General features: G+C 55.1%; 10 protein-coding genes across 10 annotated transcripts; 5 read left to right on the forward strand and 5 right to left on the reverse strand.

Moving 5' to 3' along the window:
- Nucleotides 1-565: 565 nt before the first annotated feature.
- On the reverse strand, nt 566-2751 carry PG997_011116 (uncharacterized protein; the record flags this gene model as incomplete). The annotated part of the gene is made up of 3 exons (XM_066815431.1): nt 566-1172; nt 1255-2562; nt 2627-2751. 3 exons carry the CDS (start codon nt 2749-2751, stop codon nt 566-568), a joined length of 2040 nt encoding a protein of 679 aa, XP_066664721.1.
- A 48-nt stretch (nt 2752-2799) lies between these two features.
- On the forward strand, nt 2800-3434 carry PG997_011117 (uncharacterized protein; the record flags this gene model as incomplete). The annotated part of the gene is made up of 2 exons (XM_066815432.1): nt 2800-3018; nt 3168-3434. 2 exons carry the CDS (start codon nt 2800-2802, stop codon nt 3432-3434), a joined length of 486 nt encoding a protein of 161 aa, XP_066664722.1.
- Nucleotides 3435-4418: 984 nt separating this feature from the next.
- On the reverse strand, nt 4419-5814 carry PG997_011118 (Nse4 C-terminal-domain-containing protein; the record flags this gene model as incomplete). Its single annotated transcript, XM_066815433.1, has 2 exons — nt 4419-4615; nt 4671-5814. 2 exons carry the CDS (start codon nt 5812-5814, stop codon nt 4419-4421), a joined length of 1341 nt encoding a protein of 446 aa, XP_066664723.1.
- Nucleotides 5815-6424: 610 nt separating this feature from the next.
- Nucleotides 6425-9345, forward strand: PG997_011119 (phosphatidylinositol 3; the record flags this gene model as incomplete). Its single annotated transcript, XM_066815434.1, has 5 exons — nt 6425-6483; nt 6551-6637; nt 6696-6797; nt 6859-7441; nt 7495-9345. 5 exons carry the CDS (start codon nt 6425-6427, stop codon nt 9343-9345), a joined length of 2682 nt encoding a protein of 893 aa, XP_066664724.1.
- Nucleotides 9346-9838: 493 nt separating this feature from the next.
- PG997_011120 (uncharacterized protein) lies at nt 9839-11700 on the reverse strand (the record flags this gene model as incomplete). Its single annotated transcript, XM_066815435.1, has 6 exons — nt 9839-10103; nt 10193-10569; nt 10663-10764; nt 10827-11053; nt 11134-11350; nt 11422-11700. 6 exons carry the CDS (start codon nt 11698-11700, stop codon nt 9839-9841), a joined length of 1467 nt encoding a protein of 488 aa, XP_066664725.1.
- Nucleotides 11701-12722: 1022 nt separating this feature from the next.
- PG997_011121 (NAD(P)-binding protein) lies at nt 12723-13866 on the forward strand (the record flags this gene model as incomplete). The annotated part of the gene is made up of 3 exons (XM_066815436.1): nt 12723-13247; nt 13289-13647; nt 13746-13866. The coding sequence occupies 3 exons, from the start codon at nt 12723-12725 to the stop codon at nt 13864-13866; spliced, it is 1005 nt and encodes a 334-aa protein (XP_066664726.1).
- Nucleotides 13867-14268: 402 nt separating this feature from the next.
- Nucleotides 14269-15226, reverse strand: PG997_011122 (uncharacterized protein; the record flags this gene model as incomplete). Its single annotated transcript, XM_066815437.1, has 4 exons — nt 14269-14332; nt 14391-14672; nt 14787-14912; nt 15030-15226. The coding sequence occupies 4 exons, from the start codon at nt 15224-15226 to the stop codon at nt 14269-14271; spliced, it is 669 nt and encodes a 222-aa protein (XP_066664727.1).
- Nucleotides 15227-16137: 911 nt separating this feature from the next.
- On the forward strand, nt 16138-17999 carry PG997_011123 (FAD-binding domain-containing protein; the record flags this gene model as incomplete). Its single annotated transcript, XM_066815438.1, has 5 exons — nt 16138-16440; nt 16511-16724; nt 16786-17144; nt 17261-17637; nt 17744-17999. The coding sequence occupies 5 exons, from the start codon at nt 16138-16140 to the stop codon at nt 17997-17999; spliced, it is 1509 nt and encodes a 502-aa protein (XP_066664728.1).
- Nucleotides 18000-18264: 265 nt separating this feature from the next.
- Nucleotides 18265-19549, forward strand: PG997_011124 (retinol dehydrogenase 12; the record flags this gene model as incomplete). Its single annotated transcript, XM_066815439.1, has 3 exons — nt 18265-18267; nt 18332-19302; nt 19423-19549. 3 exons carry the CDS (start codon nt 18265-18267, stop codon nt 19547-19549), a joined length of 1101 nt encoding a protein of 366 aa, XP_066664729.1.
- Nucleotides 19550-22733: 3184 nt separating this feature from the next.
- Nucleotides 22734-24899, reverse strand: PG997_011125 (uncharacterized protein; the record flags this gene model as incomplete). The annotated part of the gene is made up of 5 exons (XM_066815440.1): nt 22734-22897; nt 22976-23467; nt 23585-23636; nt 23710-24333; nt 24453-24899. 5 exons carry the CDS (start codon nt 24897-24899, stop codon nt 22734-22736), a joined length of 1779 nt encoding a protein of 592 aa, XP_066664730.1.
- Between the last annotated feature and the right edge of the window lie 342 nt (nt 24900-25241).

Raw genomic sequence — 25241 nt, forward strand, 5'->3', positions numbered from 1 at the left:
TGGATTTGGTAACGTCACGCACTTCTAGATCACGGGAGAAAACCGCGAGGGGAAGCTTGTTCCAGCTGTGCAAGAAGGGCATCAGTAGATGCGGTTGCGTTGTGGTGGAATTTTGGTACGTCCAGCCCAAAAACCTGCGAACTTTCCAAAACCCTCGATTGTATACACGGACGTGTACATGCTATCCCAATAAGTCCCTTAATAGCAAAAACGAACAAAAGAAAGATGTCTCGTCGGAGTGTCGTACTGGTATTCTGCCCGTTGTATATTAACGGATCCCAACAAAAGAAAGATGCCTCGTCGGAGTGTCGTGCTGGCTCTGTCAGTGCCAACGTGTTTTGTTAGTTATGATAGCGAAACCTGACAAAAGAAATGTGGCTCGAAGGAGTTGTCGTACTGGCCTAGTAGTGCCAATGTATTTGGTTCGGTTGTATGATGCCTGGGCTGACCCCACTGGAAAGGGACAGGGGCATGATGTTCAATTGGCTGTCTTCGGAGTTGCGTTCCCTCCTGACCGTTGGTATCTTCTTATTCTTGTTGGTCGAGGGATTTAGAAACAGTATGGTTAGGCCAATCTCGGGATACCCAGGACGTCCCGCACCATATCGTAAAAGAAGGTCATGTGAGGTGCGCTCACACAGACGTAGGCCCGATTCTCCGCGAACAACGCCCGCGACGTGGCGTTCGGTCTGCCCCAATGCGCGTACTTGCTGCCCTCGGCGAGGGTGGCGGCCAGGAAGAACAGGAACATGAACAGGTTGATCAGGGGCATGAGGCCGAGGCTGTTGGCCCACCCCAGAAGCCGCTGCGGGATCGCCACCAGACGCTTCGGTATCTGCACCAGGCGCTGCGGAATCGCCGCGATCTGGGACAGGCACGATCTGGGCTTTCGGGGTCCCAGAAAGTTGAACTGATGGAAGCTGGCGCTCAGATCGTCTATGCTGCCGACGAGATGGGCGTCGGCCTCGATGTGTATATTTGCGCCGCGCAAGTGCGCGGCTATTTCGGAAAACGGTTCTAGGACCTTCCCGTCGTTCCCCTTGGTCTTCTTATAGCTCGCCCTTAGGTTGGCCTGATAGTTGTCAAAGTCGGCTTGTTTCCCACCCTCCTGCACGAGCTGCTGGCCGCCCTCTTCGAGGCCGATCTTATGCCACTTTAGTGCCTCTTCGACCCTGAGTGGCGACGTTGGTTAGAAGGGGGATTTCTCACGAAACGATTACAGAGCGCATGTATCTGCGTATGCATGTATCTTACCTGCTATAGTATTCCAGAAGCCTGTCATACTTATACCGTGTCGCTGACGATGTAGTGTCCGGCGTAAAAGTCCTGTTAGTAGCAGTGCGACCACCACTACCGTCGGCCCCTCCTCCTTTCTTGACGCGCTTCCTGGCCTCCCCGAGCTCCTTCTGGAGGCCTTGCATCTCTTCTCGCAACTTCGTGTTCTTCGCCTTGTACTTTGCGAGAGCACTGCGCGCCTCTTTCCTTTCGCCCTCTAGCCTCGTCACTGCTTCGCCACAGGCCTGATAATCGGCCATGAGTTTGGCCATCTTCTCTACGCTTCTCTCGTGCATATCCACCATTGCGCGCCTATCCTCGTCGGTATCGTTGATGTACTTGTGGAACTTTGCCTGAAGGGCCTCCAGTTGCTTCTCGAGCGCCTCCTTCTGGCTCTCCAGCTCGTTTTCGTGGTTCTGTCCCTCGTTTTCCAGCTTCTCTTCGAGGTCCTCCTTGTCGCGGGTCAGCTTCTGTATCTGCAGGTTGGCGCCATTCTTGTGTCTCTCAAGTTCCTCTTCGACGTTTGCTTTCTCGTCGGCCAGTTGTCGGATGAGCAGCTCGGAGCCGTCGTCCTCCAGCGCCTTTTGCAGTTTCGCCTCGAGAGTCTTATTTTCGCTTTCCAGTCGGATAATCGTATCGCTGGAGTTCTGGGCATCATCCTCGAACGACTTGAGCGTTTGCTCAAGGTCCTTCTTCTCGCTGGTAAGTTCTCGTATTGTATCGCTGGAGCTTTGGGCGTTGTCCTCGCTCGACTTTAGCTTCTGCTCGAGGTCCTGCTTCTCGTCGGTCAGTTGTCGGATGATTTCCTTGGAGCCGTCGTCCTCCAGCGCTTTTTCCAGCTTTGCTTCGAGATCCTTATTTTCGCCTGCCAACTGGGTTATCGTATCACTGGACTGTTGAGCATCGTCTTCGCTCGACTTCAGTTTCTGTTCGAGTTCCTGCTTGTCGTTGGTAAGTTGTTGTATCATCTCGGCAGAGTTTTGAGATTCGCCCTGGGCCTTTGTCAGCTTTTCTTCAAAATCCTTCCTCTCGTTCTCCAGGCTGGATTCGAATGCCTGCTTGTCGCTCTCCAGCTTGGCCTCGAGACTCTCCTTCTCTTTGGTGAGCCTTTCTATAGTATCCTTAGACTCTTCAGAATTATCCTGGAGCTTCTTCAGCTGCTCTTCGAGATCCTGCTTTTCCTTCGTCAACTGCTCCTCGAGGTCCTTCTTTTCCTTCGTCAGCTGCTGTCTGACCTCTTCAACCTTATCGGTACATTCTGACAACTTCTGCCGGAGGGTACCCCCGCTCACTCCGGAGCATTAACATCTTTTCTTCAGTCTCTTCAGCGTTGTTCCGGAGCTTCTTCAACTGCCCTTCAAACTCCTTCTTCTCGGCGGTGAGCTGCCTTATGGTGGCGTTGGCGGCTCGATATTCCTCTTCCAGTGCCGTTTGTGCATCCCGGTACCCTGCCTTGTTGCGACTGTCCACGACCATGGCGTCAAAGATGGCTTGGTACAGCTTCGAGCCATCCCCCGAGAACCCATGGGATCAGGGCACCCGCTGCGCGGCCGTCTGGATATCCGCAAAGTCCGCCATGTGGTGGTTCCCCATAAGCATACGAGCGAATGCGCCATTGACTTGTTCGGCGGTCGCGCTCTCGTGGATCGCTTGACGGAGAATCCCATCCTCGAGCTTTCCGTCGACGCCGTGCGCTCTGGCCATCTGCTTGAGCACGCCGATGATGGGGCGGGCAAGCTCCAGGTCCGACTTGGTTGGAAATGTGTCCCGGGGCGCCTTTTTCCGGATTGCGTTTCGCCTCTAGCTCCTCGCGTTTCTTCCTCTCCTCGGCTGCCTTTTCCCTCATCTCTTCCTTGATTCGGCGCTCCTCGGCTAGACCCTCTTCGCCCCAGAACCGAAGCGGCGGAGGGGAGAAGCCCCTGGATGGTGGTCGTGCGAAGGGGTTGGAGTCTGGACTAGAGGGTGTCGGCTGCCGTCCTGGCTCATCGCCGTTGCCGCGGTCTGTTGCTTCGTCAGACCCGGACCCGGACTGGTCGGCATTCGCGAGTTCTTGGTCCAGAGTCGTGAAGCCGGCATGCGAGGCGGGGGAGATCCCGATAGTCCCCCTCGGAACCAGAGCTCTGGCTCGAGCCTGGCCCCTCGGGATCAAATGGCGCTGAACCGCCTTCGTCTTCCATAGTCGTGTCGCAGTCTCTCTCCTACGGTGTTGCTGTATGATCAAAGAGTCCTCCTAGAAGTTGAGAAAAAGAAGAAAAAGAGAACACAGGCGTTATTGTCTGGACCCAAGTAAATCTCCTTAGCAGCGAAGGGACAAAAGTTTGGTTGACCCATTGTTTCGGTCATATTTCGATAGCTCACTTGTGAAGTCCGCGTGCACAGCCAACGCTCTGATTGACAAAGCTTGCTCTGTACAAAGCTGCATCATGTACAGCGCGTCCGGCATTATAGAGCGCCCTTTGTCAAGCTCATTGAGCTGGCCTTATTGTGGTGAATATTGTCGGTAGAAGCTTCTTTGAAGCGTCCTTTATCACAATCACCAACAAGGCTTCCGCAACCAAACCTTGTCTGCTTGGTCAACGGCTATGCTAGCATTAGGCGGCAGAATCTGCTATTCACTCGAACTTGCGCTTGAGCATTAAATAGCAAAGGGATGCTGCCTTTAGTCATCGCTGGGATGTCGGGTTGAAGAATATGTGCCGAGCCCGTGGAATATTTTCTGTCGCTAGCTTCCCTTTGTAAGAGGTCTCTTGTCAGTTGCTTTATACTAGACGAACCGAGAAAGCGGGCTACTCAGAGGGTAACACGTACGGCCAAGATCGAATTCCAGTGAGCAAACCCAACCTGGTATCATGTTTTCACTGAGCATACCTGGCGAAGTATATTAGTAGGCTGTTGAAGTGATACGATCTTGCGCTTGCCATTAGCACATCTCGGTGTCTATCACTCTGCTGTGTTAGTAGATACAACACAAGTGAATGTAAATGTGAAAAGCCATAATGGGTATCATGAATTCATCCAGGCGCTGGCCCTGGCCTCGGCGGATTGTGCGTTACAGTGAGAACAACATGCAGCCTGCCACATCTCCCCTAAAAACTACTGTACTCCAGCGCTTGGTGCAGTTCTTCCATACATCATTCCTCAGCTTAACTATACCAGCCACGGGCCCCTGGCCCCTTTACCTTTTCCTCTCTTCGGTGTGGTATGAGCGGCTCTCTTATTCTGTACACTTCGACGATATCTTGCCATACGTCCATGTCGAGATGGAAGACCGCCTGTTGTCTTTGTCTGGAGGATTGCCGACCAGCATTCTGCTGCTCAACATCGTCTTTATCGATTGGCACTGCAGCATGTCAATATATAATCCATGAGAATAATCTGAGACGATTAACGCTTACCTAAGGTTGCAAAGCCGTCGTCGTCGTATTCAAGTTGGATCTTGGCATCTCTGATTAAGAAGCTGACATAAAACATGTTTTCAACGGTCTGGCCAAACGATTTGGGGTTCACCACAAATCTCAGCAAGTCGATGCCTCCATTCTGTTTCAGCCCATATCTCTCCATGATTTGGGCTGTCTTTTCGTCATCATTGGCTTCAAACGCGGTCTGGGCCGAATCTTGTGCAGTTGCTTGAACTTCCACGAGGCGTTCTAATACAGCCTTACAGATGCCAGCAAGGTCACCATTCTCGTTCTTCTGGATATCATCCGGATTCAGCACCTCAGGCCGAACTTCTTGGAGATTTCCGGGTCGGAAAGGCGCACTTCTCTTCACCACTTTGCGTATCTTTTTCTCGACCGACAGTGGCCCTAAGAGAAATCCTGGAGTGGCAGGTCGTCGAGCCTGAGTGCAACCACCGAATCTTCCAAGATGTTCCCAGTTGAAGGGATCTCCCGCATCGTCGTTTTCCTCGTCGTCTTCATCCATGGCAGCAAGCGCGCTTCTGTTAGGACGCCTTCGCTGGCGCTGAGTACTGGACAAGTCAGGAGCGTCATCGTCGGCAATTCCACCACCTATCCTCATGAACGTGATGCATTTGGAGATGAACTCGTCCACGTCGACACCCTGGGCAGTGTTCCCGGCAGTGAGGCGCATAGTCTTGCGGTAAGAGGCATCCACTGTATTGACCAGGAGCTTTGAGTCGATGGTAGCTTCGGTCGTCTGTTTCACATTTGCGGACAAGGCATTAGCCCTGCGCAGCGTCTCATGCAGACCTTCTGAATCGGCTTGGAGGAATTCATCGCCGTTCTCCTTGAGATTCTTGATCAGGCCTCGGAGCCCTTTCTGGACCTCGCGCTTTTGCTCAATTGACTGATCGGGGTCATAGAGCTCCCCTATGCTATCCTCGTCGCCAGGCTCCTGTGTCGCAGTGCGGCGCCTTGAGTACGCCGGGCCACTGCCATTTGTGGTGGCTCGTTTCCTCTTGGCAGCCCCTTCGGCCGCCTTGCCTTTGTCTCTCATGACCAACGTCCTTGAGCTGTTCTCCTTGTCCGAAGCCCGCGATGGAGAATCTGGCTCGGCAGAGGAGCCATCTGTCGACATGATGTATCTGAATGTGCTGTGCTGTAGACAGTAGCCGCGCGTCACGTTACGCAGCAGCTAGCAAGTAAGAGCAAGTTCGACTTTCGAACCGGACGAGTTAGACCTGCTCAATTGATTCACAATGACTCGGGATATCGGCGGCGGGATAAGTGAACCTGATTTCAATATATTGGCACCGATGGTGGGTTATTCAACGCGTCTTGTTGGCTTGGCGACGCGTTTTGGTTTTAAGTGCTTTTGGTCCAGCAACCAATTCACCAACCGGGCTCACTGAAGGCGCTGGAGCCTAGAACAAAACGTGGGGCAGAGGCTCAGAGCTGGTGGAACATCCCACCAGGCGACCCCCTGCCCCCTCGCTAGATGCATATCAGATATGTATCTAAATAGCTAGTCGGTCGCTGTTCCGTGGCAGTGACGTGACTGCTGTGGCGCCCTGTCTTGATTAACTGACCTGACCTACTGACTCTATGAAGGATGTAGCCTCGGCGCCGATGACAGCAACTCTTTGGTTTTTCGACCCATTTCGCTTGTACAAGATCGACCGTCTTCTTGTCCATCTCCTGCATAGGTAGTTCCCGGAACCTGCCATGCACGGTCTTGGTGCTTCAGGATGGATACCTTCTCCTTCGCGCAATCGGTGTCGCTCGACTATCCGCTCAGCATACGCATGTAAGGTCTTAACTTCCTACCCCTCTTGTAGAAGTGCCACGTCCTAACTGAATGCGCAAATCGATAGAGTCAATCTCGAAGGCGACGAAACACCGCAGAAAGATTCGACATTGATCAAAAGGCCAGAACTCCGATACATCGGCTCGAACACGAGGTATGCGCCCAGTGCTTATCTCCAGCGGAACAACCCTCGTCTCTAACCCGATTCGCAGCCCCTACTCGGATCTATATGTCACTGTCCAGGTTTGGGCTGGCTCGAAGCCTTTGACTGTACCAGTACAGACATCTTACAAAGCGTTCAAGAACGAGAGAAGGTTGGGCGCTTCCCGTCGGATGTTAGCGGTTGTGTTGGCTAATATGAGAACAACCTCGCAGTTGGAACGAATGGCTCGATATTCCCATGCCCTACAAATCGCTTCCGCTCAACTCCTGCTTAGCCATAACTCTCTGGGATGTCTCTCCAACAGGAGGCAAGCAAGCGCAAGGCCACGCGATACCGTTTGGAGGCACCACGCTGCCTCTCTTTGACAAGGACAACCAGGTCCAGAAAGGTCGATTAAAATGCATGATACATCGCCACCAAAAGGCAGACGGAAACGACGGCACGACCACACCGTTTACTGTGCCTAAGAGGAGGCAGGGAACAAAGAAGAACGACCTCGCCACCGTGGATAAGGAGCGCGATGAGATGGATCGAATGGACAAGCTATTTAAGAAATATGAGATGAACGAGATACCCAAGGTGGAATGGCTTGACCATCTGGTCTGGCGAGTGTCGGAGAGACGAGCGTCCGAGGTCACAAGAATTTCGGTCAAGTCGCTCCAGCGACAAGGCAGCCTGCGACAGGAAGCTGACAAGTCTTCTATGCAAGATGGATCAGTTGGCGCGGAGTATGATGCGGAAGGAGGCCCTTCACAGTTCACTCTTACGATCGAGCTGCCTCGATTTGACTTCCCAGTCGTCTTCACGGACCACGAATACCCCCAGCTCCTATCTCTACCATTCAACAGCTCTCGGCCTCTCAGTCCAACATCGACATCAAGCCGCCCCCAGAGGTCCAATTTGGCCCTGGTATCAACGGAAGCGCAGGTGGGAGCTCCCGGATCGTAAGGATATACGACCCTGAAGTCGCTGCGAAAGACAACCCTGCAGAGAGCAAACACAGGCGACTCGTTCGTAGCCAGCATCGTCATGGTATTCTTGATAAAGACTTGCGACCCAATGCCAAAGTCCGAGATGAGCTTAATACGATAATGGCGTATTCGCCCACTCATACTCTCACACTGGAGGAGAAGGATCTTGTTTGGAAATTCCGTTACCACTTGACCAAGGATAAGCGTGCGGTGACAAAGTTCGTCAAGTCCGTCAATTGGCAGGACCAAAGCGAGTCAAAGCAAGCCATTCAAGTACTTGCAAAGTGGACAGAGATCGATGTCGATGATGCGCTGGAGCTGCTTGGTCCAACCTTTGACAGCCCGGCTGTGAGGGCCTATGCTGTTGATAGGCTGAGCAAAGCCGATGACAACGAGCTGATGCTCTACCTGCTACAGTTGGTACAGGCTCTCAAGTTTGAGCACATATCGACCGATACTCGACATCCTGCAACAGAAGCATCGTCATTAGCAACTTTCCTGATCTCCAGAGCTGTCGAGAACTTCACCCTTGGAAATTACTTCTATTGGTATCTGGGAGTTGAATGGGACGACAAGAGCCCGGAGCAAGGCCCTGAGGTCCGTACAATGTATGCAAAGGTGCAATACGACTTCATGAGGGAATTGGAAAACCGACCTGGTGGTCTCGAGACTCGGCAGACCATGAAGCGCCAAGCAGAACTCATCGCGGTCTTCTCGAAAATCTCCAGCGAGATCCAAGCCTCGCATGAGTCCTCCAACCGCAAACTCGACAAGGTCAAGGCTCTTCTTGCAGATCCTAAGACGGAGATGCTCGTTATCGAGCCGCCATTGCCGCTTCCACTGGATCCGTCAGTAATGATTACAGGTGTTGTGCCTGAGGAAACACGAGTCTTCAAATCGTCTCTGTCGCCGATCATGGCTACTTTCAAGACGGTATCAGGAGGCAAGTATCCAATGATGTTCAAGACCGGTGATGATCTGCGGCAGGACCAGCTCGTAATCCAGATTATTACGCTTATGGACCAGCTGCTTCAAAAGGAGAATTTGGACCTTAAGCTTTCTCCCTACAAAATTTTAGCTACCAGCACGACGGCTGGTGCCTCGCAGTTCGTTCCTTCGCAGACATTTGCCCACATTGCGAAGAAACATCGTACCAATCCTGTGCTCGCGTACCTCAAGCAGCATAACCCTGACGAGCGCGCTGAAATGGGCGTCCGCAAGGAAACCCTGGACGCCTTTGTCAAGTCCTGTGCCGGCTACTGTGTCATCACGTATATCCTCGGTGTCGGCGATCGGCATAACGAAAACCTGCTGCTCACCCCCGATGGACATTTCTTCCATGCCGATTTTGGTTTCATTCTTGGACGCGACCCGAAGCCGTTCGCCCCCGCGGTGAAGTTGAGCAAGGAGATGGTTGATGCTATGGGCGGGTCCAACAGCGACCTGTACCTGCAGTTTAAGCAGTACTGCTCGTTGGCGTTCGCGGCGTTGCGGAAATCCTCGAACCTGATCCTGAACTTGTTCAGTCTCATGGTGCACGCCAATATCCCCGACATCAAACTTGAGCCTGACAAGGCTGTCCTCAAGGTTCAGGAGAGGTTCCATCTGGATCTTCCCGAAGAGGAGGCGACTCGGTTGTTCTGGAGCATCATGGAAGACAGTCTTAGTGCCTATATGCCGGTTGTTATCGATTGGCTGCATGCGAAGACGCAGGCGCTCAGGGCGTAGGTAGGCGTGCTATGTTCGGTCCTCGATGAAGGCAAATACCCAATGATATTAGATTCTGCTGCAATTATACGAGTAATTATTGCGGTAAAATTGTTGCAATAACCGTAGCTCAACCAACGTAGAGGAGAAACTCCTAGGAATACTGACTACAAGGGGACCGGTCTCCTTTCCCATATGGGCGGTGAGACGCGATGGATACTGCTCCCGCGACAACATGCTAGCGAGTTCAATCGGCTCATTCCTCTTGGGACTTCTCAAGAGTAATGAACGCACCGACTTATCGAACTACTTTCTGATAACAGGTTTGATTTTCCTAGCTATAAATAAGGAGTTACTTCTTCTATATAAAACGACATACTAACATACATGTAGGAAATGGGACTTCGAGTCTGTGGTGTATATCTAATTGGAAAAATAGAAAGATGAGGTGACTTGAACCGGCGATCCTGCGCACTCACGTTCCAACCCCCTTGCCTTGTCCATGTTTCATTCATCAAGGATACCGGGTAGGCAGTGCGTTATTGAAGCTAAAGAAGCCATGAGGGTCCCACTGCTTCTTGAGCTTGGCGAGTCTCGGCAGATTTTGACGACTGTAGATCTCTTCAAGCTTCTCATCACCGCGCGCGTAGTTGACGAAGACTGAGGGCTCGGGGTACCCGTCCGTCGCGCGAAGGTCCTCGCGGAGCTCGTGGCCGAGGGCCGAGGCGGCCTTTGCGGTTGCGGCAGAAGCTCCCTTGTTCCAGATCATGTTGGGATTTCTAAAAGCAAATGGTTACGCACCAATGGGTCAGTACATCAAAGAACGAATGGTTGGCCAGTGGAGGGGCAGTTAATATGCTTTGCTTACACGTATCCCGTCGCGTCCCGCCAAGGCCAGGCCGTCTCGCCCAGGGGCACGGCGGCCACGGCCTGGTTCGGGAACCACTCGAACTGGAGGATGCTGGTGCGCGCCTCGGGGTAGCGGGCGAAGAAGTCGGCCATCTTGGCAAAGGACGCGGAGTAGGTCGCGGCCGAGTAGTTCTTGATGTTCATGCTGTACAGGTCGCGGTACAGACCGTCCGCGCAGGTCTGGGCCTCGACACCGCCGCCCGCCGTCGCGATCAGCTTGTTCCACTTGACGACGCTGATGCTTTGGTAGCTCGGGCCGAGGGCGAGGAAGGGGGCTAGGGCTTTGCGGCCTTCGGCCTCGGGGCCCAGGTAGACCCAGTTGGCGCCGATTTGGGTCTGTAACAGAGAGAGGTCGCTCGTCAGCTTCATTTTCTCCATTTTTCCCTTGAGGATTGGGAATTTCAGAGGAAAAAGTGAGGAAAATCTCACCTCGTTTGCATCATTGTTCCACAACACCAACGATATCGATGCCATCTCGGCGGGCAGCTTACCACCGCCTAGGGCCTCCACTGCCTTGAAGTACGCAGAGCTCTTGTTGGCGGGAAGTAGAAGTCGGCGCTGAGGATATTGCCATTGTTTCGCAAGGGATGGACTCGGTAGGTGGCTGACACGACGGCGCCGAAGTTGGCGCCGGCCCCGCGAATGGCCCAGAACAGGTCCGGGTAGGACGTCTTGGAGACGGTGATCAGCCTCCCGTCCCATGTGACCATCCGGACCGAGATGAGCGCGTCGAGCAGCAAGCCGTGCACGCCGGTGAAGCGGCCGACGCCGCCTCCGAGCGTGACGCCGATCAGGCTGGGGCAGGTGGCGCTACCGGTTTCTGTGAACGATGAAGAGGCGGGTGAGAAATTGAACTGGTAGCATACTGGGGAGTTCTATAAGAGGAAGGAAAGCTCATACGTAGCTCAAACCCGGCTTCGTAAAGAGGGTCAAATATATCGCCTGCGCCCACTCCGGGGCCGATGGTGAGGGTTTGGGCCGCTTTGTTCACATCCAGCGTTCTGATCCCGCTTAGGTCAATGGCCAGCCCATTACGAAGGCGACCAAGGGTAGTCGTGTATCCGTGGCGTTTTCCCGTGACCAGAAACGGGAACTTCAAGAGCGTGGCGAGTTTGATCTGGAGAGCAAGAAGTATAGTCTGTCAGAAGAGAATCAAGTTTTCTTATTGTTTAGGTTCTTGCGACTTACGATTTTCCTGACATCTTCTTCTGTCGATGGACTGATGGCGGCAACGTACGTCGGCGGGTCGAAGATGGTCCAGCGCTCTGTCGCTTCCTGGAACCGGGAAGTGCCACCGAAGGATACGGTTGTTCCCTTCGACCACTGCCGGACCGGATCAGTCAGGAGAGCTTTGAGATCTGCGCGAGGGAAGGCGGCGGCCGTGGTAAAGCTGGTTAGGTAAAAGAAAAAGAAGCCAAGCAGTAGTTGCGAGAAGCTACTCGAGGTAGGGAAACGTTTTGGGGCCATGGTTGTCTGGATTATGATTAATCTAGTGGTAATGACGGTCCTCTACTCGTTTATGCTTCCTACGATATCTCATGGCAGCCGAGAAGGTTACGCATCGTGTAGCGATATATATACGTTATTTCTATGCGGCCAGGACAATATGATCCTGAGATTTCAACCCTCCCGATGAGTCCTCTGTTCCCTGCCAAAGAAAACGCCATGATAAGACGCCTGACCAAGCCCATGATCCTTTCCGTCGATAAACCCGAATCCTGCTCGACCTGTGATAGCCACTGGGGGTTGAAGGAGCAAAAAGATACGATACACAACAGGTCTATTCCTGGATGGTGACACCCATTGTCGGTTGACTCGTGATATTCGCACCCTTGTCTTGAAGAGGATTCGAGTTCTAAGCTGAGAGAGGGTTAGCCAAGGATAAGGCAATACAGGGCTGGCAGGGCTGATCGGGGCTGAAGAAAAGAAAACTTGGAGTCTAGAGTACCATTCCCAGATTCCCGGGATCCTCCAGTTATTGGTTGCCTAATGGAGAGCTTTGTCATGCCCTGTTGACACTTGGAGGGCGCATCCGGTCTAAGAGGGAGACATATTTAGATAGGCAGAACAAGCAAATGCGCCTTGATAGGTACCTTTAATGTACATGCAGGGCATGCGACATGTACAGGGAACAGGTTCCTGCTGTGCCGTTGAAGGGTGGTTTACGTCAGCGCATCGAGTCCTAATCATGCTGGCTCCGACGGGCGACGGGCACTTCAATTGGGCCGTATGCGGATCGAAAACTCGCCGGGTACGGACGAAAACGGGCGAAAGACAGGCCGTTGGGGGTGTGACAAGAAAGAGGTACTTGCCACTTTGTGGCGCTGTCCTGGCTTTGTGTAACGCATTCTATTCTCACGACAGCCTTCATTTGCAGGGTCAGATGCCAGATAGAAGATAGATATGATGATTTCGTTCTGACTTGGTACTGGGTTTCTGTCCATCTTCATCCCGTCCCAGTCCAACTCAGCTTGAGCAAATCGAAGAAAATGGCACCGCAGTTCGATATCTCGCCTGACAAGGAGGCGAGCATGTCCCAGTTCTTCAAACGTCAATTCTTTGGTAAAACAAAGGAGATCACACGGCAAGATGTCGACCTCAGGGGAAAGACTGCCATCATCACCGGTTCCAATACCGGCCTTGGCCTAGAGACCGCCCGCCAGCTTCTGGACTTGGGTCTAAGTAAACTCATCATGGCCGTAAGGAGTGTACCCAAGGCCGAAACCGCCCGCGAATTCCTGTTAGAGGGGCGTCCCCCAGGTTCGTGTGATATCGAAATTTGGAGTTTGGACCTGTCTTCATATCAGTCTGTCACCGAGTTTGCGGAGCGGGCCAAAACCCTGCAACGCCTGGATATTGCCATCTTGAACGCCGCTCTGTACAAGATCAAAGAGGAGTTCAACCCCGCTACCGGATTTGACGAAGACGTGCAGGTCAACTACCTCTCCAACGCCCTCCTGATGATCCTGCTGCTGCCCGTCCTCCAACGCGCCGCCGCCGGAGGCCCCCGGGCCGTCTCGTCCTCGTCTCGTCCGACGCGGCCTGCTGGGTCAAGTTCGCCGAGCGCGCATCAAAACCGACGATCCTGGGCGCCTTCAAGCGGCCGACGCCCGGCTGGGCCATGCAGGAGCGCTACGGGACGTCCAAGCTGCTGGGGCAGTTCTTCTTCCGCGAGCTGGCGGGGCGCGTGCCGGGGTCGGCCGCGACCCTGGACGCCGCCAACCCGGGCTTCTGCTACGGGTCCGAGCTGCCGCGCGAGGGCAACGGGTCGTGGGCGGGCCTCGCGGTCCGGGTCTACGCGCGCCTCGTCGGCAAGAGCCCGGGCCTGGGCGCGCGCTGCATCGTGCACGCGGCCGTCAGCTTCGACCGGGAGACGGTCCACGGGCAGTACTTGGAAGACGGCGTGATACGACCGTAAGTAGTCCCTCCTCCACGTCATCATTGTCATCATCATTTTCAAACCTCGTGAGTGTGTGTGTGGACTAGGTGTTTACTGATATTCGCCCACATAGTATGGCCCCGCTACTCTACAAGCCCGAGGGGGACGCGATTGGGAAACAGTTGTGGGAAGAGACTTTGTCGGAACTGGAATTTGCTGGAGTACGGAACATTATACAGCGTATGAGCGGTTAGATGTTTCTTCTTCTGGCGTTTCTTGGTAGGATAAAATCGATTTTGTTTAGCTTTTGTGACCTACTATGCAGTTCTTCAGAGCTACGACTATGCCTCTATGTGAAAGAGTGTGTAAGTCCTGAATTAGGTGATGCTGGGGCCCCCGCCACTACGTAGCGCCCGACTTCCCCGCTAACAGGCTAGCTACTATGTACCTAATGTAGGTACCGTTAGTCCTTAGTGCGGGGGTTGGGGGTCCACAGCACTCAAGTCCTTGAGTCCCTTCCTCCTTCATCGCCAATGTGTCCATCTCGATAAGCGCACTGCCAAACTACGATCTCCACGCTTTGCTAGACTGGGAATGTAAGTCTCATTCCAGCTCGTTCAGTCTAGTTCGAGCAACGTGACTCATAGCAAACGAGATTAGTCCCACTTGTGAGTGTCGCCTTGGTCTTCCTTACTGTACTCCGGATAAGTCGCCTGGTAACTGTTGAATGGTCAGCTTGGTGGTCTGCAGAGAAGGATCGGTGTTGGCTGCCTCCTACCCTAACAGGGGCGCCGCGATCCAGTATGCCAGCACGTGGTGCAGCAGGCTCAGGATCCAAAGAGGCACCCAAAATGGTGGCGTGAGCACCGTCTCGCTCATGCACCCAAACAGGGCCAGCTGGAAGACGGAGGGCTCCAACTTCTCCCGCTGGCAGTCCCGGAGATAGCCCAGGGCGTTACGCAGGTAGGCCTCGTCGAAGCCGTGCTCTGCCTCGTGGGGCTCCGCGTGCACTTTGAATACGAGGTCGCCCTTGTTGGAGCTGTGTGCCCAGAACCGGTGACTGGGCGGCAGGACAACTTCGTCTCAGCAGAGCTATTCCAGGAAAAGGAAACAAAACATGTGGGTAGTGGCGACTGAGGTGAGGCCGCGGTAGGGCTGTCAGGCCGAGACTCACCGAGTTCCAGGTGGAATGACGACCACACCATCTTCCTTGGTGAGTACACTTTCCTGCTCATTTCTCACGACAACAAGGATGCCCTGTTCGACCTCGAAGAACTCCGTCTGCCGTAAGTGGATGTGCCTGTCCCGGGGGCAATATATGATAAGCATGCGCCACGCCACGTGTGAGAATGGACGGCAACTAAAAAGGGGAGGGGTGGTTGAAGCGTGGGAGGCGAAGGGAGTCGGTTTGTCTTACAGTGGCGGCCCGGAGAGCCCAGCCTTCACCGAAGGGTTATCTGCGTAGTGAGTCTCCCTCACAAACAGTCGACCTCCATCCTCGTAGTTGAACTCGTACAGCGCCGCGTCGTCCACGGAGAGCATGCGCGGTTCAGCAGGAGTTCTGGTGCGCCGCGTCGGGCGTGGTGAAAGCCAGAGTTGCCAACCCCAAACCATACTTGCCCAACTATTCTTCGTGTTCTCTTCCAGGTCTTTGCCAATGATTCACTACTAAGGCAGGCGACTAAGCAAGTACTGTTTAAAATTGGACACAAGATAACACTCTGGGGCCGCAAATTAGGCTTCTTTTAATCGCGGAAGCTCTTGTGGTCATCTAGATAAGAACGGAGTTATTGCGATCAAGGGCCGTTGTTTCCGCGGACTCGTTTCCTGCTGGACCGGTCGAGACTTGTCTCTCAGACGGGTATCGGAAGCTGCAGGTGCGATCCTGCAGTCAGCCTATAGGTACAGCTGCTGGCTTACATCCTTGGTACGGCGTGGGACCCATGTCGGTACCCAACCGGTACTTCTGCATATACAAGTACAGTGAAACATCAATCGAGCCCAGGGCTATCACCAACCCTCCTCGAGTCCTTGCAAAAGGTTCATCACACAGCTTCTATCTGTCACGAGCTGAATGCTGACGTTATCGAGTAGAATCCTTCTCCGAAGTATTGTCCATGGTTGAGGCTCCCTCCGTCTCCCATCGCGGCCTAGGTAGGTGTTTCTCTGCTGTGATAGGGGCGCGAAGTCTATTAATTCTAGTAGGAATCGACGGCCTGTCCGGAAGGATGACTTATGATACTCCGCCGTCGAGGGAGGGCAGGGAGGCTTGAGCGACTCAAGATAGGGGCGCAGCTGAGATGTTCAGCTGGGAGATATTGATGCGTGAGAATTAGGAGGGAACCGTTTCGTGGCGATGGGACGAGCCGGTTCGAAATGAGTCGTATCCCATACGTTGGCCCAGGCAAGAGCCAGACTACAAAACATCGTCGCCATCCAGGCATTGAACCGGTGATCTCCTAGAACACGCCATCGATCAACCATTTGATCTCATCGAACCTCCTTCCGAAGCCATGTTAGCAAACATGAACACCCTTTTTGGCCGCATAGCCTGTGGCCTTGTCTTCTTCCAGTTTGTGGGCACCAGCATCGCTCTACCTCATCCTGCTGTGCCAGAATATTTCCATAATGCTCCCTTTACCCGCCGCGACGTGCCAGTTGCTCAGATCCAGCGAGAGCTGGGTTCCCTCCTTTCCAAAGGCACGGTTATCATCCGCCCATCCGACGCTGGATGGGCGGATGCGACCGAGAGATGGAACACTGCAACGGAGCCTCGTGGTCTAGAGCTTGTCGTGAGGCCCGCACAGGAGTCGGATGTATCGACCATTGTGAGTCTCTCTTGGCTGAGCTGTTGCTCGCTTGATATCTATGATGGATCCAGCTAACAGTTCGGCCCAGGTCAAGTACTGCAACAGAAACAGTATCGAGTTTCTAGCTACTAACCGCGGCCATGGGGCCTCTGAAGCTGTGGCCACGTTAAAAGGGATAACGATAGACATGACTGGGCTCACTTCCATCAAAATTCAGCCTGGGGGCAAGTCTGCCTTGATCCAGGGAGGGCAGTACATTGGAGATGTTGTACGAACTCTTTGGGCAGCCGGCTATGTCACTTGTGAGTGCCTTCATTTGCTGGATTTTACTCCATGAAATACATGCTGACCTTGAAACCATAGCAACGGGAAGCAACAACTGCGTCGGCTTTGTTGGGCCTGCCCTGGGTGGTGGCCATGGGCGTTACCAAGGGCTTCATGGCCTCGCCAGTGACAACTTCATCAACCTGAACGTGGTCCTGGCCGACGGCTCGACCATCAAGGTCAATAAGGATAGCCATAGTGACTTGTTTTGGGCCATGCAAGGAGCCGGTCACAACTTCGGCATCGTCACGAGCGCGGAGAGCAAGATCTACCGTCGCAAAATCGATACGTGGCACTACCATAATTATGTCTGGTCGCAAGACAAGCTGGAAATTCTGTTTGAGAGGTTGAACTCATTTCACAAGGACGGCAAGACACCACCGGAAATGGGGGGTAGAGTTTGGCTCCGTGATCATCAACCCGGCTTTTAACACAACCGATGTAAGTGGCTCTGAGCCCCTTTGGCCTTTGATCTTCCAAAAACAAGTACTTGTGATCTAACTACGTCCTCTAGCCTGTATTGTCATGGAACTTTGCTTATGCCGGGTCCGCGAAGGATGCCGAGAAGATCCTGAAACCGTTCAACGACATCCCCGCCCTTTCGCAGCAGCAGGGCGATGTCCCGTATCCCGAGATTGCTGGGATCCAAGGCATGGCCGAGGGCGGTCCAGGCTGCTTGTCCAACTTGAAAGCCGGGACGTCGGTCGGCCTCCGCTCGTACAACGTCACCTCTCAGCGCCAGATCTTGACCCTATTTAACGCCACTATGGCGTCGTACCCGAGCCTGGCGGCCGGCGGCGTGATCTTTTATGAGGGCTACTCTACGAAGGCGGTCCAGGCTGTAGACCCCGTCTTGACTGCGTATCCTCATCGCGATGATCTTCACCTTGCGTAAGTCTATGTCCCCACCCCTCTCCATCTGCCGTTGCCTGCATGAATATCTGTGAGCGATTGGGAGAAGACGGTTTAGAGTATCGCTAACATTATGACCCGTAAGCTTTACCACGTTTGTCATTCCGTCGCCTGAGCTCATGGCTCCCGCTCAGAAATTGGCGAATGATATTCGCGATGTTTGGTACGCAAGCCAGCCAGGACGTCGCCCCACGACCTACTCGAACTACGCCACTGGCGATGAGTCTCTCGAGTCTATCTATGGCTATGAGCCTTGGCGTATGCAGAGGCTGCTTGGGCTCAAGGCCAAATACGATCCTCACAACCGCTTCCGATTCTATGTTCCCCTCATTAAGGGGTAATAGAAACAAACTCACTGGGTGTTGGTGAAGGTCTTGGACAACTAGTATAGAAATTGGATAGGGGCTGTTTGGACTTTCTTGTTACTGTGCTGATGTACCGTCACGTACCATCAATGTATGCACAAGAACTTACCTGCATATCTTCTAAATCTTACTGCATATGTAGGCAGGCAATGGGCAAATAAACTATCCGGTCCCGGATGAACACACAATGCCGAGCCTGCGATCACCGTCGCATCATCTCCTTGCTACATGATACGTACTAATGGTTTCCGCTTCGCAGTTAGAAATCCATTAAGTAGACCTGATTTGGTGGTAACCCTCTGTGAAAGGTTGCACACGCTAATCCTCGCGCCCGCGAAGCTCGCTCACGATTTACCATTATGTCATCACGACTGGAAAGTGAAGCTGATTTTGAAGCCACCGCCTTCGGGTTCCTCTACCGACAGTTCACAAAGCCGAAGCCCATACCAACCGGCATCAATCTTGAAGGCCAAGTAGCCCTCGTCACCGGAAGCAATGTAGGCATAGGGCTTGCCGCGTGCCGACAGCTGTTGGAGCTCGGGCTCTCGCACCTGGTCATGGGCGTGCGCTCGCCGGTCCGGGGCGAAGCCGCCGCGAACCTGCTGCGCCGGCAGTTCCCGGACGCTATGGTGACCGTGTGGCCGCTGGACCTGGAATCCTACGACTCCGTCCGCGACTTCGCGGCAAGGTGCGCGACGCTGCCGCGGCTGGATATCGCCATTCTTAACGCGGCGCTCATGAAGCTGGCGTACTCGGTCGTGGCCGCGACGGGGCACGAGACTTCGCTGCAGGTCAACTACCTTTCTACGGCGCTCCTGGCCATTTTGCTGCTCCCCATTCTCAAGAAGTCCAAGTCCAATTCCAAGTCCTCGAGGCCGCCGGTGCTGAGCATCGTGGGGTCGGATCTGGCCTATTCCACGCCGATGGGGACCAGCAAAGGAGGAGGAGGCCCGATCCTGCAGCAGCTCGACACGCCCGACGGCTACAACCAGTTCGTGCAGTACGGGCGGTCCAAGGTCCTGCTCACCTTCTTCTTCGCCAAGCTCGCGGCCGAGTTCGTGGGGCCCGACGACGTGCTCGTCAACATGCCGAACCCGGGCACGACCAAGGGCACGGCCTTCTTCCGCGAGTTCTCCTCGGTCGCGGTCCGGCTGTGGGCCGTCTTCCAGTTCCTCGTGGCGAGGGACGTGGACGTCGGGGCGACGACTTATGTGGATGCGGCGGTGGCGCGGGGCAGCGAGTGTCACGGGAGTTTGCTCAGTGACTGGGCGATTAAACCGTGAGTTCTTTTGTTGCTATCTATCATCGATTACTGCTTGGTCTCTCTCGTGTGCCCTCGGTAGGACGGACACGGGCGACTCCAAAGCACCTACAGACTTAGCTAACACCGGATCGTCAGATTCCCGAAGCTTTGGTACACCAAAGAGGGCCAGGCATTCTCGGAACGTCTGTGGGAGGAGACGATGGAGGAGCTGCAGTTCGCCGGGGTTTCGGGTATATTGCAAGGCTTGCGAGATAGTCACTAGGTACATCTTACTTTTATTCTGCATAGCCCTCGTGGCATCCATCGTCCTTTTCGGTAATCTTCCCACCAACATTGGGTTATTCCCACGTTGGTACTTTGTGGTCTCAGATCTCACCATCCCTGTCGAGATGTTGTGCAGCCGCAAAGGGAACGGGAACGGACGTGGCTAAATTCTCTCGTCATCCCTCCAACATTCCGTTGGATATCCCATTGGGCCGGTGCCTCAAAGTCGGACCAACAATCCATCCGTGTCTTGGCATTAACAAAGCCATACCTTTTCTTTGTCGAGTGGTGTATCTGTATCTGTAAGTAAATTTGGCCCCCTTCAGATTCGGAGACTTTACGATTTCCATCCAACCATCCCTAGATATGCACACTCCAGCGGATGCAGGACGTACAGTAGGCGAGGATATGCTGCAGGTAGGCTTTGTTCTACCACAATGTAGCAAATGATGCTCCTACAAAGAAGGTGGAGGAGTTATATGCCTGCTGCCACTGGAGCATCATCAACACGCATTTGGAGCTAGCATCGGTGTTGCAAAGGAATATCGAGTTGTATCCGATTCAGGGCGGATAATACCGCAGAAGCTCAATCGTAGAGATCCATAACATACATACATAGTCTTGCCTGTATATCCATGCACTGGTCAAGCGATCACCCAGGACCATCGCCATTCTAACACAGCCATGCTGCCAGAGCCTAACCTAGGTATCGAGTTGGTGAACGGCATACCGGTAGCAAAAAGGCCGGTACGACCCCGAAACAACAACAACGTCGGATGCAGATGAGCCCCGAGTGAGCACGCAGGATGGGCTAAGTCCCGAGACAGAAAGCGTCTTCCTGCCTCTGGACAATTTGAGATTCAGCATCACCGATGCTATCATCCCTTCCCAAAGAACAAGCTGGCATGAATCCGCCGGCGGGCTCAACAGTTCCAGCACGCAAAGCCCTGCATCTCCCCGCAGGGCACACAGCACCAGGTCGGACAAGGGGCATTCGCGATGGAGTCGACAGTCGTTCCGCACAAGCTCAGGCGGCATCGGGAAAAGCCTGCCCCCAGAGATCGCCGCTTCCACCGAGACGATGCGCGAAAGCCTCGTGCTGCCTGAGCCCACGTCGGATCTTCCTACTGGATTCAAGCTGCTGATGATCGTCGTGGCTCTTAATATTAGCATTTTCCTCATCGCACTTGACAATGTGAGTTTTTCTCGAGTCGTCAGCCCCCGAAACTTAAGCAGGTATGGAGGGGGCCTTGAGCTATATCTGACTACTTGCAGACCATTGTCGCAACAGCCATCCCGGCCATCACGGATGAGTTCCACGGTATCCAGGACGTGGCATGGTACGGCGCCGCCTTCTTCATGACCGCCGGCGGCTTCCAGTCCACGTGGGGCAAGCTGTACAAGTATTTCCCCCTGAAGCCGAGCTACCTGGCCGCCATCGTCATCTTCGAGGTCGGCAGCCTGATCTGTGCCGTGGCGCCCACGTCCCCTTCGTTCATCATCGGCCGTGCCGTCGCAGGCGTCGGCGCTGCTGGCGTCGGCTCGGGCTCCTATACTATCATCGCCTTTGTGGCTGAGTCCAAGGACCGTGCGACTTATACTGGTATTCTCGGGGCGGTTTATGGGCTTGCCAGTGTCCTCGGGCCGTTGTTGGGTGGCGTTTTCTCTTCCACCACCACATGGAGATGGTATGTATGACGTCGAAGTTGATTCTATAGTAGAGAGAGCTGTTATCCAGAGGCTAACAGGTACCAGGTGTTTCTGGATCAATTTACCGATCGGTGCCGTTTCGATAGGGGTGATCGTGCTCTTCCTCCGCATGCCCGAGTCCGCGAAGCCGCAGGTCGCCACTATGCGAGAAAAACTGCTCCAGATGGATCCCATCGGCACCACCCTCCTCATGGGCGCCGTCATCGCCTACCTCCTCGCCGTCCACTACGGCGGCCAGATCTACCCGTGGTCCAACCCTACCGTGATCGGCCTCCTCGTGGGCACGGTCCTGATCCTCGCCGCCCTCGCGCTGTGCGAGTGGTGGCAGGGCGAGCGCGCCATCTTCGTCCCGCGGCTGCTCCGGCGCCGCCGCATCCTGCTCCCCCGCCGCGTACGCGGTCATGCTGCCCGGCGCCTTCTTCTCCATGATCTACTACATGCCCATCTACTTCCAGGCCGTGCGCGGCAGCAGCGCCGTCATCTCGGGCGTCCAGAACCTGCCCTTCATCGTCTCGGCCATGACGGGCGCCCTGGCCGCCGGCGTCTTCATCTCGCGCACGGGGCTCGCGACCCCGCTCATGGTCGCGGGCGCGGGCCTCGGCGTCCTCGGCTGCGGCCTCTGCGCCACCTTCGACGTCGACACGGCCACGGGCCGCTGGGTCGCGTACCAGCTCGTGGCCGGGCTCGGGCTCGGCGGCGCGTTCCAGGTGCCCATCGTGATAGGGCAGGCGTCGGCGACGCCCGAGGACCTGTCGTCGACGACGTCGATGCTGCTCAGCTTCCAGACGCTCGGCGGCGCGCTCTGCGTCTCGGCCGCGCAGTCCGCCTTCGTCAACACGCTGATCGGGTCGCTGCCGGGCCTCGCGCCCGCCGTCGACCCGCTCCAGGTCGTCGCCACGGGCGCCGGCCAGCTGCGCGGCGTGTTCTCGCCCGCGGACCTGCCCGGCATTGTGGCGTCTTACCTTCAGGGGATGAGGGTGACTTACTTTTTCGAGTGCGCCCTTATGGGGGTCGCTCTCGTGGCGGCGGTACTATCGCCGTGGAAGCGGCTTGATGTCAATGCTGTCAAGGAGAATGGAGGAGCAGCATAAAGTGGTATCATCTTTATACAGGATACCGTCGTGCTTAGGTTATCGGATCTAGTCTTACATGGCATTACTTGAGGGTTTTAAATAGAAGTTAGAGCACATGGGCCTAGCACGTAGTATACTGTTATTGGATATACAGAATTTACCGGGCCAGCCAGCCCCTGATTCCTTAACGTTACCACAAAATGGTCGCCAGCACCGCTGCCATCGTGACCAGATGCTACAGGACAGAGATAAACAGTTAAATATCATCCCCCCAACGCGCTACCATGTTACAGGTTGAAATCAAATCATGGAAGGCGAGGAAGTAGAGACGTACCTCGATCCGTTACTACAAGAGTGCTGTACAAGATGTCCAACTCCTTTTTTAAGCCGTCATTTTGCCTACAAAGAAAGCTTCTCCAGTGCCACATAGCAAGACTTTGGGTACGTGGTGATGGACTCGTTGGCCTCGTTGCTCGCCAATGGCCCTTCCAACTTTTTGAACTCGAAATTCCACACGAGGAGTGCAAGCATCATTCGCATCTCGAGGTACGCGAGACGTTTCCCTGTTGTGCTGTCAGAGGTATGTATTCATCACTTACTGCCATTTTGAAGGAGGGAAAAGAAAGAAAAAGGGAAATTACCGAAACAACTCCGTAGTCCGAGCCCAAAGGTAATCATCGGCCCCGCCTGCGGATCGAAACTCTCCTTCGAGCCGTCCTCCTCGTCGGTCTTGAGCCACCGCTCGGGCCGGAACAGGTGCATATCGCCCTCGTCCCAGCGGCCGCCCCAGCCCTTGGCGCGGGAGCTCTCGGAGCGGGCCGACTCCGCGACGGCCGCGGCGGCGGGTGCCGTGTACCCGGGCCCCAGCGCGGGCATGAAGACGTCGGTGCCGCGCGGCACCGCGTGGCCTAGCAGCGTGGTGTCGGCCCGCGCCGTGCGGATCAGCAGCGGGATCGGCGGCGCGTACCGCAGCGACTCCTCGATCACGGCGTCCAGGTACGGCGCCGACGCGAGCGCGACCTCCTGTGCCGTCGGCTGGCGCGACTCGGTGGTGGCGGCGGCGTAGGTGGCCCGGAGGGTCCCGCGCAGGCGCGCTTGCACGTCTTGATGGGTCGCCAGCAGCTTGATCATCCCTGTCGTGTAATCATGTCAACGTATGCGGATTTCTAAGTGCCTGTGGCTTGTTCAGGTGGGAACCAAGATCTCCCTCCGTGTACCTCATATAAATGGTAACCGTTTAGCGGGCTTACAAGATAGACCTGTTGCACTGGTCTCGTGGCCAGCGACGATGTACCCCAAGAGCTAGTAGATGTAACGTAAATTAATGCCTGAGTCTTCTTATCACGCATGATATCCAAAAAATGATGCCGCTTACCTCATCGTATATCTTCCGCGAATGAAAGTCCGGTTCCCTGCCCGTCTTCATCGCCGCCGCCTTCTCGCGCGTCAGCAAATGGTCGAGGGCGGACGTAGGCACGGCCTCCTTGCCGCCGCCGCCGCCGCGCCCCATCCTCTCGAGGCTCCTCTCGATCGCGCGGGCGATCATGCGGTCCTTCCTCTTCACGCTGGCCCGCAGCCGCGCGCTCGTCAGCATCCGCCAGCGGTCCTCGAGCCGCGGCGCCAGCGAGTTGAACAGGACGCCGACGTGCCCGGCCAGGGCGTGGCAGGCCGCGATGTCGGGCAGCTCCGGCGGGCGCGGGAACTGGACGCCGCCGTGGGGACCCGCGGACGTGACGGGGGACCATGCGTTCTTGTCGTTGTCGTTGTCGTCGCCGCTCGAAGCCGGGCTGCTGTTGTTGCTGCTGCTGAGGAAGTCTAGCTGCGCCTTGGTAGTGCTCATGTCGTCGTCGAGCGCGAACGCGGCGGCGTTGATCATGTCCATGGCCACGTCGAAGAGGTCGGCCAGAGCGTCGAACGGCCGGCCTTGCGCGAGACGGCTCTTCTGCGTCCACAGGTCGACCAGCATCATCGACTTGGCATGGATCTGGGGTGCCGAGACCTTTTTGGTGTTGTAGGCGCGTGGCCGGTCAGCGACTGAGCAAAACCGCATCATAGGTACTTTACAGAAAAATCACCACGCCACCACCACCACCACCACCGTCAGGACAAACAACTCACATCGTGCAGGAACCCCGGCGTCATCAAGTCACGAACGAGCTCCTTGTTGCGCTTGAAGCGCGGGTCCGCGCTCATCATGGCGATGTGGTGCTCGGGGATGGAACCGTGAAAAGCGTCGCAGCTGCGCGGCCCGCGGAAGAAGTCCCGGCCGCGCCGGAGGAAGACGTCCTGCGCCTCGCGGTAGTCGGAGAGGATCAGCACCGGCCGGCTGAAGGGCGTCAGCCACGCCTGGGTGAGCGGCGCCCGGTGCCTGACGGCCTGGCGCGCGAACCAGGGGCGGACCTCCCCGTGGCGCTTCTTGAAGGCCATGATCTCGGACATGTTGCCCCACAGGCTCTTGGTGGCTGTGGCCTCGTACGGGATGCCAGGGATGGGCTTCGGGAGAGCCCATCCGTAGAGGCTGTATAGTAGTGCGAGACTAAGGAAAATGAGGATTAGGCCAATCATGATCAGGTCTGCATGTATGTCTTGGTATTCGTGTAACGGGTGTAGTATAACTTAATCTAGAGTAGTGTCGTACAGTCAACGACCTGGGCGTGCTCGGTTCTGTATTCGCTTCGGTAGTATCTAGATATACCCTGGCAGGAAATGTACTTGGCTACACTGCAGCCGAGAACCGGCCTTGGTTTGAAGAACACAACTGTTTCAATCGTACCACGGAGTTATAATTGCACCGCCCCCGAGGCCGCAGGGACGGAATGGATGCAGCATCGACTGATATATCATTGCCTTTAACTCCAGGGGTAAAGACCGAACGAATAGTTGCGCTGGAAGAGTTCCGACGGAGCC

The sequence above is a fragment of the Apiospora hydei genome (assembly GCF_038363865.1).
Source record: "Apiospora hydei strain CBS 114990 chromosome Unknown utg000008l_segment0_segment0, whole genome shotgun sequence".
In the NCBI taxonomy this organism is placed as follows: domain Eukaryota; kingdom Fungi; phylum Ascomycota; class Sordariomycetes; order Amphisphaeriales; family Apiosporaceae; genus Apiospora; species Apiospora hydei.